Source organism: Hibiscus syriacus, unplaced genomic scaffold (assembly GCF_006381635.1).
Source record: "Hibiscus syriacus cultivar Baekdansim isolate YM2019G1 unplaced genomic scaffold, ASM638163v2 tig00001262_pilon, whole genome shotgun sequence".
Lineage (NCBI taxonomy): Eukaryota > Viridiplantae > Streptophyta > Magnoliopsida > Malvales > Malvaceae > Hibiscus > Hibiscus syriacus.
The window spans coordinates 64,430-80,588 of NW_024061856.1; the positions used below are offsets into that span (position 1 = coordinate 64,430).

General features: G+C 34.4%; 4 protein-coding genes across 4 annotated transcripts; 2 read left to right on the forward strand and 2 right to left on the reverse strand.

Annotated features, from left to right (window-relative positions):
* Positions 1–492: 492 nt before the first annotated feature.
* LOC120124091 (auxin transporter-like protein 2) lies at positions 493–3,491 on the forward strand. The gene is made up of 8 exons (XM_039142847.1): positions 493–599; positions 699–915; positions 1,015–1,200; positions 1,276–1,388; positions 1,483–1,764; positions 1,901–2,108; positions 2,201–2,458; positions 3,025–3,491. Exons 2-8 carry the CDS (start codon positions 730–732, stop codon positions 3,241–3,243), a joined length of 1,452 nt encoding a protein of 483 aa, XP_038998778.1. The 5' UTR covers positions 493–599; positions 699–729; the 3' UTR covers positions 3,244–3,491.
* Positions 3,492–7,149: 3,658 nt separating this feature from the next.
* LOC120124100 (clathrin light chain 2-like) lies at positions 7,150–9,331 on the forward strand. The gene is made up of 3 exons (XM_039142851.1): positions 7,150–7,592; positions 7,831–7,984; positions 8,793–9,331. Exons 1-3 carry the CDS (start codon positions 7,243–7,245, stop codon positions 9,141–9,143), a joined length of 855 nt encoding a protein of 284 aa, XP_038998782.1. The 5' UTR covers positions 7,150–7,242; the 3' UTR covers positions 9,144–9,331.
* A 1,709-nt stretch (positions 9,332–11,040) lies between these two features.
* LOC120124119 (protein yippee-like At3g08990) lies at positions 11,041–12,384 on the reverse strand. The gene is made up of 3 exons (XM_039142860.1): positions 12,260–12,384; positions 11,645–11,688; positions 11,041–11,167 (listed from the first exon to the last, which is right to left on the reverse strand). The coding sequence occupies exons 1-3, from the start codon at positions 12,353–12,355 to the stop codon at positions 11,056–11,058; spliced, it is 252 nt and encodes an 83-aa protein (XP_038998791.1). The 5' UTR covers positions 12,356–12,384; the 3' UTR covers positions 11,041–11,055.
* A 759-nt stretch (positions 12,385–13,143) lies between these two features.
* Positions 13,144–15,295, reverse strand: LOC120124109 (E3 ubiquitin-protein ligase AIRP2-like). The gene is made up of 5 exons (XM_039142856.1): positions 15,099–15,295; positions 14,049–14,199; positions 13,878–13,944; positions 13,555–13,789; positions 13,144–13,389 (listed from the first exon to the last, which is right to left on the reverse strand). Exons 1-5 carry the CDS (start codon positions 15,161–15,163, stop codon positions 13,179–13,181), a joined length of 729 nt encoding a protein of 242 aa, XP_038998787.1. The 5' UTR covers positions 15,164–15,295; the 3' UTR covers positions 13,144–13,178.
* Positions 15,296–16,159: the final 864 nt, after the last annotated feature.

The window sequence follows — 16,159 nt, forward strand, 5'->3', positions numbered from 1 at the left end:
AAAAAAAATCAAATACGAAAAAACAAATGAACCCAGCATTAGAAGACAAAATCCCACAAGAATTTAATGACACATAAATTATTTATTTTTGATGAAATTGACCCAGATTTGGATCTGAGCTTCAACACAAACAGCACCATTTCTTCAAAAAAATAAAAACGAAGACAAATATATATATATTGAAATTTAAGAGCAATGGAGACAAACTATATATATATGTATGTATATCTAGTTAAGTGGAAAGAGTGTATTTTGGTCATCCTATTGATTTGGGTGTTTGGTTTGAAGGAAAGAGAGATTATTTATTTTTATTTTCCCTACTTTTAAAGTTCATCGCCGCCTTTGGGTGAGGCACTGTTTTCGTTGCTGAGAGAAATCGGTGGCTGCATTAAAGTTTGGAGCTTTTTACTGTGCGGCTAAAGTTTTGGTTTTTGTTGACGGAGGCAATTACTTCAGGAAGCATATAAAAAGCTATCTCTCTCTCTCTCTGCAAGCTCTTCTAATGGCGATTTTCATAACCCATTCTTGAGAGAGGAGAAAAGATCTCTGCTTTGATTTTCTTAAATCCTTTTACGCGAAAGAGACAACTCAGAAACAAGGTTTTGTTCAAAGTGTTTCCATGGAATGAATGGAAGTTTTAGTTATTTGATTATGCTTTTTCTTTTTTTGACTCATTAATTGTCTTTTATATGTTTCAGATCCACAAGGATTTAGACCAGAAAAACATCAATGTTGCCTCAGAAGCAAGCAGAAGAAGCAATAGTCTCCAACAACATAACCGAGATGGAGCTTGAGTCCAGGGAAGAAGAAGATAAAGAACAAGACGAAGACCAACAAACATTGTTTAGTGTTAAAAACTTCTTCTGGCACGGTGGCTCAGCTTGGGATGCCTGGTTCAGCTGCGCTTCCAATCAAGTACCCCAACTATACTTAAATTACACTTCACCCTCCATTATTTCTATTTTATGCTAAAGTGATCACAAAAGTCTTCTTCTTCTTCTTCCATGATTACAGGTAGCACAAGTGCTGTTGACACTACCGTATTCTTTCTCTCAACTGGGTATGCTGTCGGGTATTCTCCTTCAGATATTCTATGGACTATTAGGAAGCTGGACTGCTTATCTCATCAGTGTGCTCTACATAGAGTACAGAAGCAGGAAAGAGAAGGAGAACGTCAGCTTCAAGAACCATGTCATCCAGGTTCGTCTTCCTTGTAATTCATTAGAAAAAATCCCTAGAAAAACATCACAAAGATCACTGTTTTTGGATTTGCAGTGGTTTGAAGTGCTTGATGGGCTATTGGGTCCTTACTGGAAGGCAGCTGGACTTGCATTCAACTGTACCTTCCTCTTATTCGGTTCCGTCATACAACTCATAGCTTGTGCAAGGTCAGTAAACATCAAATTTAACCAGATTCCGAAACTGGGTTTCAATCATTTTTGAATTTTGACCATCGTTGTTACTTTGAATGATGATGAACAGTAATATTTATTACATCAATGACAAATTGGACAAGAGGACATGGACGTATATTTTTGGAGCTTGCTGTGCAACCACCGTTTTCATTCCATCCTTTCACAACTACCGTATTTGGTCATTTCTAGGTCTTGGGATGACCACCTATACCGCCTGGTACTTGGCCATTGCCGCCAGGGCTCACGGCCAGGTTGATGGTGTAACGCACAGTGGTCCAACTAAGTTGGTGCTTTACTTCACCGGAGCCACCAACATTCTCTACACCTTCGGTGGACATGCTGTGACTGTGTAAACTTTTGTTTTTTTATCCGTCTTCTTCTTCTTCCCTTTCCTTTGCAGCTTTTGCCGGCGATCTTGGGGTTTGATACCTCAGACAAAATCATGGCAACAACGTAAGTATACTTTTTTTCTTATCTTTTTTCAGGGAAATCATGCATGCAATGTGGAAGCCTCAAAAGTTCAAGTACATATACTTATTCGCCACATTATACGTATTTACTCTAACCCTTCCGTCCGCCTCCGCCGTCTACTGGGCATTCGGGGACCAGCTTCTCAACCATTCCAACGCCTTCTCTCTCCTCCCCAAGACCGGTTTCCGTGACGCCGCCGTTGTCTTAATGCTTATTCACCAGGTTCCGTCTTTTTTTAACACATAGTAAGAACTTACGGTTAATTTGAATGCGCGATATTTAACAGTTGTGACCCCATGAAAATGGTTTTGCAGTTCATAACATTCGGGTTTGCATGCACTCCGTTGTACTTCGTGTGGGAGAAGGTGATCGGTATGCACAACATCAAAAGCATATGTTTGAGGACACTGGCGAGGCTTCCGGTGGTGATCCCCATTTGGTTCCTTGCCATCATCTTCCCATTCTTCGGCCCTATAAACTCCGCCGTCGGTGCTCTTTTGGTTAGCTTCACCGTCTACATCATCCCGGCTTTAGCCCATATGCTCACCTACAGAAAAGCCTCGGCTCGACAGGTAAAAATAATCAAACCACCATTACTAATCGCAGTGGTGGATCGACAACTTCGAATTTATTTTATTAATTAACTATTTTATTGGTACTCAACTTAAAATTTTATTTTAAATGACGGTATATAATTATTATATTTTATTGATATATGCACGTCAAAAATATTTCTAAATCTGTTTTATTAATTGGTAGGACCATTAACTTGTGTCCCACCAGCCTGTGATCACTTTATTATGGTTCAAGTTGTGGTTATATTTCTTTGTTGGGGGTAAGTTGGTCTTTTTCAGGAATGAAAGTGGTCACAGTAATTGAACAAAAGTAAATGTACAAAAGCAATTAAGGTTTGGATTTGGAAACATTACGAGAAGAATTGGATATTTGGGCTGTCGTTTTCATTTAGTTACTTGCTACAGAACAGTTTCAGCGTTGTACACTGTCTTTCAATGTACATGAGCTGGCTGGCTGACTGGACTCTTTATCTTCCATCTGAGTCTGATTTAGTAATCTACAACTCAAGTTCGAATCTTATAAATATCGAATAACTTTTGTGTTTATGTTTTCCGATGAGCAGAATGCAGCAGAAAAGCCTCCCTTCTTCATGCCGAGCTGGACTGCAATGTATGCATTCAATGCCTTCGTTGTGGTGTGGGTTCTAGTGGTCGGGTTCGGATTCGGTGGATGGGCTAGCATGACCAACTTCATCAACCAAATCGATTCATTCGGCTTGTTCGCCAAGTGCTATCAGTGCAAGCCTCCACCACCAGTCGGAGCTGCCGCACACCATCAATGAAATGACTCGATTCAAACTCGACCCTAAACATAAAATCAACAAACAAAACCAATATATGTGTGTGATGATTTCCCTCCATATCTTGTATCATATACATGGGGAAGATATCAATGTCTCCCCTACATGTGATGTGTGCCGGATTTTGCCTCTATTTTCTTCTCTCTCCCCTATTAAATTAATAAATTAAAAGAGTGGTGTGTTGAATTGTGATGATTCCTTTGCAATCAAAGCATAGGCCTAATTAAATCTCTTTTTCATTGAGATGATATATACAATTTTCGCTGTTACTTTTATATAAAAAATAAGTTATTTTATGCAATGCCAATTATTACCATTATCATGAAGATATAATAAAGAAAGCAAAGGGTATGGGCGTGTAGTGTTTTTATTTAATTTAATGAGAGAAATGGCTTTGATTTGCATTTCGACCCTCTTGACATTAGATTCAGTGGAGGAGAGAGGGCCATGAGTCCATCCCACTTGCACATGGCTTCCACGTTGTCTTATCCCTTTCTCACGTGCCATTCTTTACTCCTAAATATTCCTTCCATTTACTTCTTTTTATACCATACCCAAATGATCCATAACTGCAAACTTCTGATCAATAAAAATTACGTATTAATCGGCATAGTTGGTTCAAGGGGTAAGCAGTTTAATATCGTTTAAGTAAGTTCTCGAATTACAGTTCTTTTTTGTACAAAAATTCTTGCTGAGAGACTCATCAACCAAAACTATATATGTAAAGCGAGTTGATCCGAATTAATCAAGCCGAATCCTTAGAACTAAGAGGGACAACCAAAAATAAAAAATGAAAAATACGTATTCATTGTCTTACAAGTTATTTGAGCATTAATAATATCAATCAAATTACAAATAACAAGTTGTTATAAGGAAATAAGACGTTAGATTTTTTTTAAATAATATTATGAGTTTAAATTCTGATTTTTGGAAATAGAGTAAACTGGTTAAGAGGATTGCTCCCATAATGAGTCTCTAAAAAATCCGATATTGATTAATATATCAATAAATCAGATACCAATGATCAATTCAAAAAAATAATATCAACTAAATTAAAATTTAATTAATAATTAAATATATTTATAATTATTTAATTAAATAGAAAATTTAAACATATCAAAGGAATCAAAATTATGATTTATTTAACTTTGGGTTCATTGAAAGATTAATTTTTTTGTTATATAGATCAACGGATTAAGACTTAAAAATAAACCCTAAAATTTATATGCTTTTAGTTATATTATTAAGTTTGATTCCTAATCAAACACCTACAATTAATAATTATAATAAACTGATTAATCATTTTTTACCTCTCGGTTTTCCAAGCTTTGTCCTGATCTATCTGGATCGATTCGTTTCGTACACCTAACTTTGACGAACGAATCTCGCAACAAAGATTTTCTGTATACATAAAATTTAGAACCGAAGACATGCTTAAAAATTAATATTTTTTATGCAACTAATTAATCATTTCCATCTTTCTTGTGGTTATTTGAACCAAGTCATGAACCCACAAGGTTTGGTATTTCTTAGCCCCTCTCTCTCTTTTCTTCATGATTAGGTAAACAAATAATTGACAAATTTCATTGAGGAGAGATTCGGTTTAGTTTTAGATCTTCTTGGCATTGACCAAATCTTAGACCATACTTACTTTTCAATTGTTTGTTTGATGCCAATGAAGCAGGAATGTCTAAGGAATAATATTTTAATTTAAGGTTAAGGAAAAACGCAACCGAAAATAATAAAAAGTTAACATTTTAGGTTGCGTTCATTAATGTTTTAAGTTGCGCTCAATCAAAAATGTTAAGTTTTTTTTAACATTTACGATTGTGTCTTTCCTTAACCTTAAATTAAGTACGTCGTACAACAGAATTACCCCCAAGAAAACTGTCACAATATAAAATCGAGTCATTGATTATGTATCAGTCTTGTCTTGAGTTATTCTAATCAAAGTTATATTCTATTTATGTTTTATAATAATGAATTATATATTGGTTTTATTTTTGAATTTATTGAGTATCCAAAGTGATAAAATAAAATATTATTCTCTTTAGAAGATACCGATTCAAATAGTTATGTCTGTAAAAGTGTACGTGTTATTGTTAACTATATTTTTAAAAATAACGTGTATTCGATGATAGTTTGAAAATTTGGGGGTATTATTCCAATGTCATAAAGTTGATTTTGATTGCAAAAGATCTTAGGATCCTATCTTGATTTTGATATATATCTAATTTTACTTGCTACTTTATGTATATCACTTTTGAAGATGATGGAATGAAGTAAGTCATATAATTCACTTATCTTATGCCCTACATATACATAGACAACATGATGATAATCTGAAACAAATAAGTTCAGTTTATTAAAGGAATTGTGTTGCAAGCAGATTCCTGTTGGGCTGTTGCAGATTCATTGGGCCATTATAATTTTTTGATTAAGTTTGTCTTAGCTAAAAATATTCAGGTCTTTTCTTATGGGCCGGATATTTCTTTTGGATTTATTATTTTTTATATTTGTTTTTTAAACCCAAATATATCGTATGTGATAATTATCTTTAAATAAATATTATCTTATACTTATCTTAGTTTAATCGAGATGAAAGACTTGCATGTATATAATAGTGACCGTGTATATATATCATATTTGATTTAACTTTCTTACTGTTATCGGCTTCTTAGTTTTAACACCAAGTTATCAGAAGATTCCCATGCACTGCATAATTTTGAATATGTAGTAACACATGCAATTAGGGATGGGCTCAAAGATGGCGAGTGGGACAATCGTTCTTCTGAAAGTTTCAAATTCTCATATATTTTAGATATATTTTGTGTATTTTATATTAATAATTTATTTTCGTTTCTTAAAATTTTTATATGCCTGTCCCTCCTAAAATCTTATAAATTCATCCCATAGATATGAAAATTTCTGTTTGTACCTACACAGTCTTGTTACTGCTGTATCCATGCTAAAAATAAAATAAACAGGAGGATAATGGGGATAAAATTTGAACTATAAGTCCCTTAAAAAAAGAAAGAACAGCGCCACATATTTCCAAAAAGACTGATATTAAGTTCTAATCAGGATTTAAATCACGGTCGCGATCACATTTTCAATTATATCATATTTATCACGATTGAGGTCATAACGGGCGTTATTACGATCATAACGAGTATATCAAAAGACAACACTACCATTATTTCGTAGGTGTTATCACGGTTACGAATCGTTATTTAAAACCCTAACTCTAATATACACTAAAAAGAACTCGATTTTTTTTTTGTTGAGAAATTTTCTTCAACAATTACAAATGAAATGGGTAAAATATGATTTTATTAAAAGTCCTCTTTAAAGAGGATGGGTCAAAATTGCTGTTCAGTATGTCCAAATGATACCGGGTCAGCAGATATAATACGTCACATCAACATTTTGTAATATTATCTCAATAATGACTAATCAATATATTATACATCAATAGATATGAGGACCAAATCATTACTTTTGAAATATTAGTAGAAAAAAGAAAATTATTTAAACTCCAGTGACCTTATTACTAATTTGTTTTAGCATGGTACAGCTCAACGCAGCACCGAACCATGCAAAAAGACGATTCACATCTCGGTACGCAATCGAATGAAACATTCGAGGTAGTCGCCCGTAGGGACACAACTCAAGCAAAAGGTGACGCTCCACCGAATCACAAAAAATATATTCACACACCTTCAGCTCCAGAGTAATTAAATACGTGGCAGCACTCTATTCATTCAAATGTAAAACTAAACCATTCATTAATTGCCACCTGGCAACTCATCATAACTAGAATGCAAAGTACCAAAATCCATCTGAGATTCTCTTCGTTGATCTGATTCGATTTTAATTTTAAAAGCGACCACAAAAAAGCGAATACAGAGAGACACTGATTTACTGAAACTGCGGCTACCGATTTGGGGTCGGGAAGGGAGAAAAAAGGGCCTCAATACGATGTCGTCTCGTCCTTTCGACGACGATGGCTACCTAGGCTACGATCCTCGCCTTGCTTCCCGGCGATTCGATTCTTACTCTAACTTCGACGCCGACTCAGTTCCCGATTCCCCTCTTGTGTTCAACAATCAGTCGTACGGTACCGGAGATGACGTGCTCGGATCACAACCGATGCCGGATACACATCCTTCTGTACCGATCTATGGTAGCGATGGAGGATACTCTGCTCTTTTTCCGGAACAGAACGGGAAAGGATTAGATGGAGAGTTTGGAGGATCGGATCGGCCGATCTTGCCTCCGCTGGAAGAGATGGAGGCGGAGGAAGGGGCTGCGTTGATAGAGTGGCGGAGGTAAGCATAGGACTAGGAGTTACTTGGTTTAACTTTTCATTTATATTGATTGACAATGACACTCATTGATTAATCAAATACCGAGCCGAACTTTCTATAAACTATTCAGAATTTGGAAGGAAATTATTATTTTATGTAAAAATGTTAAAATATTAGCATTAATAGAAAAAGAAGTTGGTGAAGTATAAGGAAGTTAACTTGTGATGATCTAGCGGAAACTAAATCCATGGTTTCACAGGCAGAACGCGATCCGGCTAGAGGAGAAGCAGAAGAAGGAGAAGGAGATGTTGGAGCAAATAATAAAGGAGGCTGAGGAATACAAAGTTGAATTCTATAAGAAGAGAGTTACAGCTGCTGAAAAGAACAAAGCCTGCAACAGGGAGGAGGAGAAGGTGATAGATCAATCACAAATTCACAACTGCTTACACCACTTCTGTTTTCTGCTACTGAAATCTATATATTTTCTTCCCATCACTTCAATTTTGTGAATATTTGGTGTTTTAATCCAAGTTGAAGAAAAAATTATGTTCTTCAAACTGTCAATTTAGTGAATTGATGGTTATACACTAGGATATATGAGAAGCTTAGTCATTTACTTAATTTTTTTTTAATTAAGATTTAGTATCTTAATTAATTTGCGTGCCTATGTAGGGGAAAATCCATATGGGTTTACAGTAAGGAATTAATCAGCTTGATTTATCGTGTTGTTAGCGTGGATGGACAGAGGGAGGCTGGTGGAGGTGGTCGACTCCTGAAAATTTCAAAATTTCATATAATTTAAGTATTTATTTTGTATTTTCTATTGATAATATGTTTTCACCGCTTTAAAATTTTATAAGTTCGTCTTCTAGCATAAAATCATACGTCTATCCCTGGTTGTTAGTGTGTTTGCATGTTCCCTAAATCGACATGAAATTATGATGTGTCTACTTGTTCTAAATGGCAATGTTTGTGAAGTTAGTTTAGCATTGACTGCGTTGGAATGTTATTTATTCTTCTTGGTAGTTGACTTGTCATACTCTATTGGGTTGAAGTAGGTGGCCATGCATAAGTTCTTGGTGCTAAACAAATGATATGCATAATTGCTATTTAGTTAAACTCTGAAATAAAAGGTGCATGATCATGGTTATGGCTGTTAATGTAGTGGGACAGCAAGCAAATTAATTGTGTTTACACTGTATTTTGGATCATCTATGACAGAATCTTTTGGAAAACATGGAGAAGTTCCATGCCGAAGCTGCGAAAAACTACTGGAAGGCAATTGCGGAACTCGTCCCCAATGAGGTGCCAACCATAGAGAAGAGGGGAAAGAAGGATAAAGAAAAGAAACCATCTATTGTCGTGATCCAGGGACCTAAACCCGGGAAGCCGACCGATCTCTCTAGGATGAGACAGATACTTGTGAAGCTAAAGCACAATCCCCCACCCCATATGAAGCCCAAACTGCCACCACCAGCAGAAGCCAAGGAAGATGCTAAAATCGCTTCTGCCTCTAGTACCTCAGGTGCCGCTGCCGGTCCAAGTGTTCCTCCCCCTAAGACGCGACCGTAACTACTCCAGAGGCTGTTGCTGCTGCTTAAGAACTGGTCCTGGAGGATCCATTTGAAAAGTAAGTTGTGTGATTATAATAGGTTTAGTTTGTATAACCCTTTGCTTTATGTTTTAAGGTTCTTATGGGCATCTGAAATCTAGCAGTCTTGCGTAGAAATTTTATGTGCACCTCACCAATTTTGGTTGTGGGTTTTTCTGTGTGGTATGCCTTTACGAACCGAACTTTTGTGCTCTTTGGGCTTATATATATACATATTTATATTGTGTAATTTATCCTGATCTTATCAGACATTTATTCTGAGTTTTGACTTGAGCTACTGTTCTTTAGGAACTTCTAGCTTTAGGTAAATGCAACTTTTTGGTATTGACGTACAATTTGATACCAATTTTTTAATGATGCAATTACGTACTTAATTGTTTTTAGTAGAATAACTAATGGCGTAATTAGTTATTTAATATTTTTTTTTTGTAATTAGATGTCTGGCTGTTATTTTTAATTAGGATTTCAAGAGTTATATCTAAACTTACAAAAAGTTCAATTCAATCCCAACTTTTAGATTATAAAAAAGTAATTAACCTGATCGATCTAATCCAAGATTTTAGACTACACGCCCCATAGTAAATAATTGTACTCAATGAATAGTAAATAATTACCTAAAAATATTAACTTGAATAATTTATTTCAAGATAATATAAAATTATAAAAATATTATTATAAAAATATTTATTAATGGGTAGAGTATACAAATAGTCCTCGACTAGGGTGTTATTTTGTTGAATCCATCAACTATTAAAACTTACAAAATGGTCTCTCGACTATATGGTATTGTTTTGTTAAATTTCCCAATTTTAAAAGTAATAAAATGATCATCTAACTATTCATATATTTCAAATCCATCATTTTCTAATAAAAATTTTGACGACCATCTAAATTAAACGTTAACATTCTAATAGTTATATGATAAAATTATATTTTAATGATATTTATTGGTGTCATCGTTGCCTTCAAACACCGATTCAACGATATAATATTTAAACACCAACTCAATGACATAATATAAATAGAGATCTGATTCACAAAATATAACTGAAATAATTTTAGGATCGGATTTTATCATATCTCAATCAAAGTGTTTATATCCAGCTCAGATGATCATTAAATTTTTAACGAAAAAGAACGAGTTTAAAATATATAAAAAATTAGATGACCATTTTATAATTTTTAATAGTTGAAAGACTCAATTAAACAATACTCCATAGTTGAAAGACCACTTGTATACTTAAACCAGTTTTAATCATCTATATTCACAACTTTTTAAAGATTAAATTGATAAAAACTACAAATATAAAAGACTATATTTGTACCGAATCCCTCACATGTGTTTTCCCATGCAATTTTAGACCCCATCAAAACAGATTCATAATTCAACTCGTCGATTTCATATTCATATACAAGTTTAAGAACATTGAAACATCTCATTTAGTAAAGGATGGACCGAAGGTGCTGAATTACGGTTATACCCTTAAATTATTTAAATTTTCAAGCATTGATCGTGAGGTGCTGAAATACGATTATACCCTTAAAATTTTTAAATTATCGTATAATTTAAAATTCTTTTTATATTTTAATCTAATTTTGTACCTTCAAAATTTTTAATATAACTTTATAAGTTTATTCATTTTGTATTAAATTCTTCGTGTCCGTCTCTGCATTTAACCAAAAAAATTAGTAAAATCTTACCTCTCAAGAATGAATTTTCCCTCTCTGTACTTCTGTGTCTTCTCACGTGAAGCTTCCTTGAATCACACACACACACGCAGAGTTAGGAAAAGGGTACCATGAAATTAACTCTTGCATCTAAGCCTTGAAAGAAATCAAACCAGAAACAAACTCGGTTGAGAAAAACAGTTCTTACATATTTCCATCCCACAATTGAGCCTCACTCAACACAAATATATCGACGACGGTATGCATTCCGGTTATCATAATGCGCTCTTCTTTCTCTCCTACTGTGGTATTCACACTGCTATGCATTCCACGATTCATATCTGCAGGATGCATATGATATCAGTATTGTAGCATGTCCCAAAGAGTCCAAGACTCTCAATTCCAACACAGGCATCTTGCATTTGCCTATTCCACGGTTATTCTTGCAGCAATTAGTCAATTAGCATACTAAGTATACTTCACTTGTAATCTAGAGGCTAGACAAACTATACGCAGAATGTTGCAAAACTATAGAAATAGGATGACCGATTCATCGATTTTTGGCTGCCTGTTTTCCGGTGGGTTGTCAAGAATTGCGGGTGGCTGACTTCCCATTTGTTTCATTCTTAGTAAGCAAATAAGATATATGATACCACAGCCAACACCTCACAAAGGCATAGATTTCATTGATGACAGCAAAGAGAGCATACATATAGTAATACAGTTATATGACAATTGAACAATCTAAGCAGACTAATTGGATTTACAGAGTACATAACAATGAAACACTTGCACCTTATCAAAGAGATAGGCCTTTCCATGTCTGCAGTGGAAAGACTGAAACACAGGTAAAGGATGAGATTAGCACGCATCTGTTGTTCAACAAACGAAAAAGACAACAAAAATCATGGCTGACAAAATCCATTAAGCAACTAATTCATCCTTGATATAAGATCTTGCATTCGTCCCTGAACACTAGAGTATATTAGATAGCATCTGCTATAAAATCAATATCAATAGTATTAAACATGCAATTTTCTTATTCTACTTCTTCCTTTTGTCTCAAATTCCTTCATATTTACAATATCAAGCAACAGCTCAGCCATAAAACTGAATAACCCCCAATTCAATTCCATAGTTTCATCCATATGTGCAAAACAAAAATCAAGAATAATGCAAAAAGCATGAAGCGTTATTGTTCTGCCATTTCCATTATTTTTGGCCAATTCATCAGAGATTTTGTTAACTTCGATAATCACAACAAAAGTTCACCAAGAAACCCAGGAAAAAAGCAATCCAATGGAGAAACTGATGTGTTGACAAAGCAAAACAATGATGCATATGAAGACAAATCAAAGGATTCTGTTGGCAGCATACTTGAGAAACAATGATAATAATAATAAAGAACCTTAGAAATAAGGTCATCAAAGAGAGCAAGATGGGTACGGCAATGTTTGCAGCTATAAACGTTCCCTTCAAGGGTGATCACAAATAGCCTTCCCATTCTTTCTTTTCACATGACCGATCTATAAAACCTTCAAAAACAGCAAAAAGAAATAACATAAATGTAGAACCACATGGATTGAGGATAAACAAACCATAGGTGAAGGAAACGCAAGTGTTTAAATAATGGTCCGTTATTAGAACAACGATAAATATAACGTTACCGATAACACGACCATAACCGACATCAACATTTAAATCTGTGAAGAAAAGTAATTGCAGTTAGAACAGCAAAAGTATCGAAATCCTCCGAGTTAATTACACTACATGTCCTCTAACTGTAACTCTTATTTTGAAGAGATCTTTAAACTTTTTGAATATTCTTTCATTCTTAAACTATGGCTCATTCTAAATTGATCCCCAAACTCCCAAATTTTCTAATTTCATCCCCAAAATGGAATTGGAAAATTCAAAACTTTGGACACCAATTTAAAATGGGGATCTTTGAGAATGAATTTAAAATGTTCAAAGTTCAAAAATCATATTATACCAATTTAGAATAAGATTCATAATTAAAGGATGAAATTAGAATATTTTAAAGTTTAATCTTCAAATAAAATAATTAAAAGTAAATATGTAAGAAATGAGTATGAGACATAGCATTGATACAATGTTATACAAAGAAGATTGTCCTGTTCTAACGCTGGATCATATTAAAAGATTATTTTAATCCCAAAGAATACACGAGCAATGATGAACAATCAAATGAGTACAACCACATAACAAAACCATACCTTAATTGCAAACAACAGCTTCTAAACTTACTAAACAAACAATTGAGTTTTATCTACAATTATTTACACTTTAATGCAAATAATACATGCTTAACGTTGCTGCTGTGGATCATAAACAATCTTTGGATCTGGGACAATGAGTGGCAACTTCTCTATATACATGAACAGGCGTTTCATGTTCTCCCTCGAGATCGAACATAGATCGGTAATGTCGTTTTTGCTTGTGTATATCCAAAGATCACCTGAATCCACTCTTTTCAGGCTGTCCCGGCAGAATGGGCATGACTGCGATTTTATTCGCCTTAAAACACCATGAAAGCACAAGTATTACCCTAATGCAGAGCTATTTGACAAGAGCTTGAGAATTGAGATCCTATGTTCTTCATCGTATGTTTAGATATATGTCTTTGATGTATACTTGATAACATTAAGGAAAGGAAACAGAAAGCACACTAAGACAGCTTACCAAGTTCGATAGCATTTCATGCACATCGAATGGTTGCAATTGGGCAACACGATCTTGCTGTGCATCTCCATGCAAATCCCACATTCTTCTTCTCTCTCAAAATCGATTTCGGAGAGCTTTCCTTTATTCATTTTGTCCCTTTTCTTGAACTTTGAAGCGCAAATTTCCTTCTGTTTCCTCTCATCCACATCCGTAATTCCCCTTTGAAGTTGCAATAATGAAGGAAAGATCACCCCTGTCATGATAATCCAAAGAGCAAACAACCCAAGTAAGATATATACGAATCAAACTCATGTGCGATAACATCGAATCCTCTTACACACCATAGAATTCTCTTATGCTAGCTTTTCTTTCATGGATAGACATGGTGGTCTTTCCATCAGTGTATGCCTATAGAGGGAAAAAAGCATTACAAGTTAATGTCCTTGAAATGCTATCGCTTAATACTTCACCGGAACGTAAACGGATTTATTACTCAAGCACTTGCAAATTACCTTGTACATAAGAATTCTGAGCAATCCCAAGGCACCAGCAAGATGAGAATCAGTCCATTGGACGAGAAAAAGGAAGAAATGAGCAGCCGGACTGTAAGATAATCGCATCTGAAGGCAAGCACCATCATATTCTCTTGGATAATCAGAAGCCCTAATCATTCAAAAAAAATATGCACATCAGAGAAAACAGAAGATGAAAGCGGTTGCATTCAACAAGAACATAATAGTATAATGTAGTCCCCCCATCTATTTATCAATGCTGACATAACTTCATTTTTTTTTCAATGTACCTATCTCTGACACTTGTCTTTAACACCTGTTTAAGACTTAGATATGAGGATATGACCTCCACCAGGGATGGACTGACGGGACGAGGTGTTGGCTCGGTCGAACACATGAAATTTTCAAATATCTATATAATTTAGGTGTTTCTTTTGTGTTTTATTTTGATAATCTAATTTTAAACCCACTGAAATTTTGTAAGTTGATACTTCCTAAATTTCTAATATACTTGTTTAAGATTTGCACTCCTGACGTAAAATCCTACATCCAACCTTTGCCTCGACCAGATACATGAAAAAGCTTATAAAAACCATTCTCATATCAGATATATACCCATATCGGACACTTGAACCAAATCCTGTTTTACATCATCCCTACTCTGTTCTTCCCTTTTCTGGCAAGGGATGCCACTGATTCAGCTTGACGATGAATAAGAACAACTACTTACTTTTAATTATTGTAGGAGCCTTCAGTAATAAAAAATACAAAACCACTTAATTAAGCAACGAATACAAAATAAAACAGCAAAACTCACCAATAACAATTCCAGTTAAGCAAAAATAATCAATATAGAGCCATGGCTATAATGAAAGCCATCAATCTGAAAACTTAAAGCCCCCCATAGTAATGAAAATGTAAACTAATCAAATTACAAGCAAATCTCCAGAATTAAAGACCCAAACAAGTTTTAGTGCAACACCAGAAAAAAAAAGTATCTAACTATATATATCATTTTTAAATATCAAAGAAGAGAGAAAAAACAATTACAGGGTATTGGCGAACTGAATATCAGCTTCAAGAGCCTTGAGAGAATCCTTGAACGATTTCCTCATTTCCTCGTCTCTGTTTTCTTTCTTTCTTTTGCTAAAAACTCTGTAACTGATTCAATCCTCAAAATTCAAAACCTCAGCAACCCATTTACCTCAAACAACTATTCAACACATCACCATAATCAATTTTACAATTTAGAAGAAGCCGAAGAGTGTGAGAAATAGAAAAAAAAGTAAATAAAAAATCTGCTGAGCTTTCGCTTAGAGCACACGAAATTGTATTTTCTTGTGTTTCCCCCGTTGATATTTTCTTTGCCCTTTATATCAGGTCACCCAGTTCTGGTCACTGCCATGGGGGTGGGTGTACGGAGGAATGTGTGCACCAGCGGGTAAGAATAAAGTAGTGTAGATTAGTATGTACTAGAAAATAAACTAAAGGGAGGCGGGGGAGCAGAAGACGACACGTGGAAAGCATGCATGATGTGATATAACGGTTCCCCCATGGTGGGGGTGTATGGTGATAGAGTGCCACGTGTCTTGATTGGTGAAAGCATGGATCCCCGCCGCCCAGACACACCTGTTCACTTTTCAAGCAACTGCCAAATTAGGAAAATTTTCTTCCTCTTATTTATTTATTGGATTTTATTTAAATGTCTTAATATTATATAGGGTAAAATACATGTTTAGCATCTCCACTATTACTTTTGTTTCATTTTAATCATCAATTTTTTTAATTTATACTTAACGTTACGTTTTGTTTTATTTTAGTCAAAATATTAACATAATTACTAATGTGACATTTTTATTGTTTTAATAATGACATGTTATCATAACTGTTAATTCTTTAATGACATATGACCATAATAAAATCAAACTTAGACGCTTTGTATGATTTTAAAAAAGAATAGTTAGATGATCAAGACAGAATAAAAGTGATAGTTAAAATACTAAATATGTAATTTGAACTTTATAATATTTATTTTATTTTAAATAATTTAAATTTTATATTCTGATATGAATTAACATTATAAATTTAATTTTTGGAGAGATTGTACCACA

Excerpts from the sequence above, each read along its gene's own strand:
- LOC120124091 (XM_039142847.1), top strand. The coding sequence starts at position 730 with ATGTTGCCTCAGAAGCAAGCAGAAGAAGCAATAGTCTCCAACAACATA. Across the intron at positions 1,389-1,482 it reads CAACTCATAGCTTGTGCAAG|TAATATTTATTACATCAATG; the intron begins GTCAGTAAACAT and ends GATGATGAACAG. Across the intron at positions 1,765-1,900 it reads GGTGGACATGCTGTGACTGT|GGAAATCATGCATGCAATGT; the intron begins GTAAACTTTTGT and ends ATCTTTTTTCAG.
- LOC120124100 (XM_039142851.1), top strand. The coding sequence starts at position 7,243 with ATGTCGTCTCGTCCTTTCGACGACGATGGCTACCTAGGCTACGATCCT. Across the intron at positions 7,593-7,830 it reads GCGTTGATAGAGTGGCGGAG|GCAGAACGCGATCCGGCTAG; the intron begins GTAAGCATAGGA and ends ATGGTTTCACAG. Across the intron at positions 7,985-8,792 it reads GCAACAGGGAGGAGGAGAAG|AATCTTTTGGAAAACATGGA; the intron begins GTGATAGATCAA and ends CATCTATGACAG.
- LOC120124119 (XM_039142860.1), bottom strand. The coding sequence starts at position 12,355 with ATGGGAAGGCTATTTGTGATCACCCTTGAAGGGAACGTTTATAGCTGC. Across the intron at positions 11,689-12,259 it reads TTGATGACCTTATTTCTAAG|TCTTTCCACTGCAGACATGG; the intron begins GTTCTTTATTAT and ends CCTGTGTTTCAG. Across the intron at positions 11,168-11,644 it reads GCCTATCTCTTTGATAAGGT|TGTGAATACCACAGTAGGAG; the intron begins GCAAGTGTTTCA and ends AATGCATAGCAG.
- LOC120124109 (XM_039142856.1), bottom strand. The coding sequence starts at position 15,163 with ATGAGGAAATCGTTCAAGGATTCTCTCAAGGCTCTTGAAGCTGATATT. Across the intron at positions 14,200-15,098 it reads ATTCAGTTCGCCAATACCCT|GGCTTCTGATTATCCAAGAG; the intron begins GTAATTGTTTTT and ends TTGAATGATTAG. Across the intron at positions 13,390-13,554 it reads ATGAAATGCTATCGAACTTG|GCGAATAAAATCGCAGTCAT; the intron begins GTAAGCTGTCTT and ends TGGTGTTTTAAG.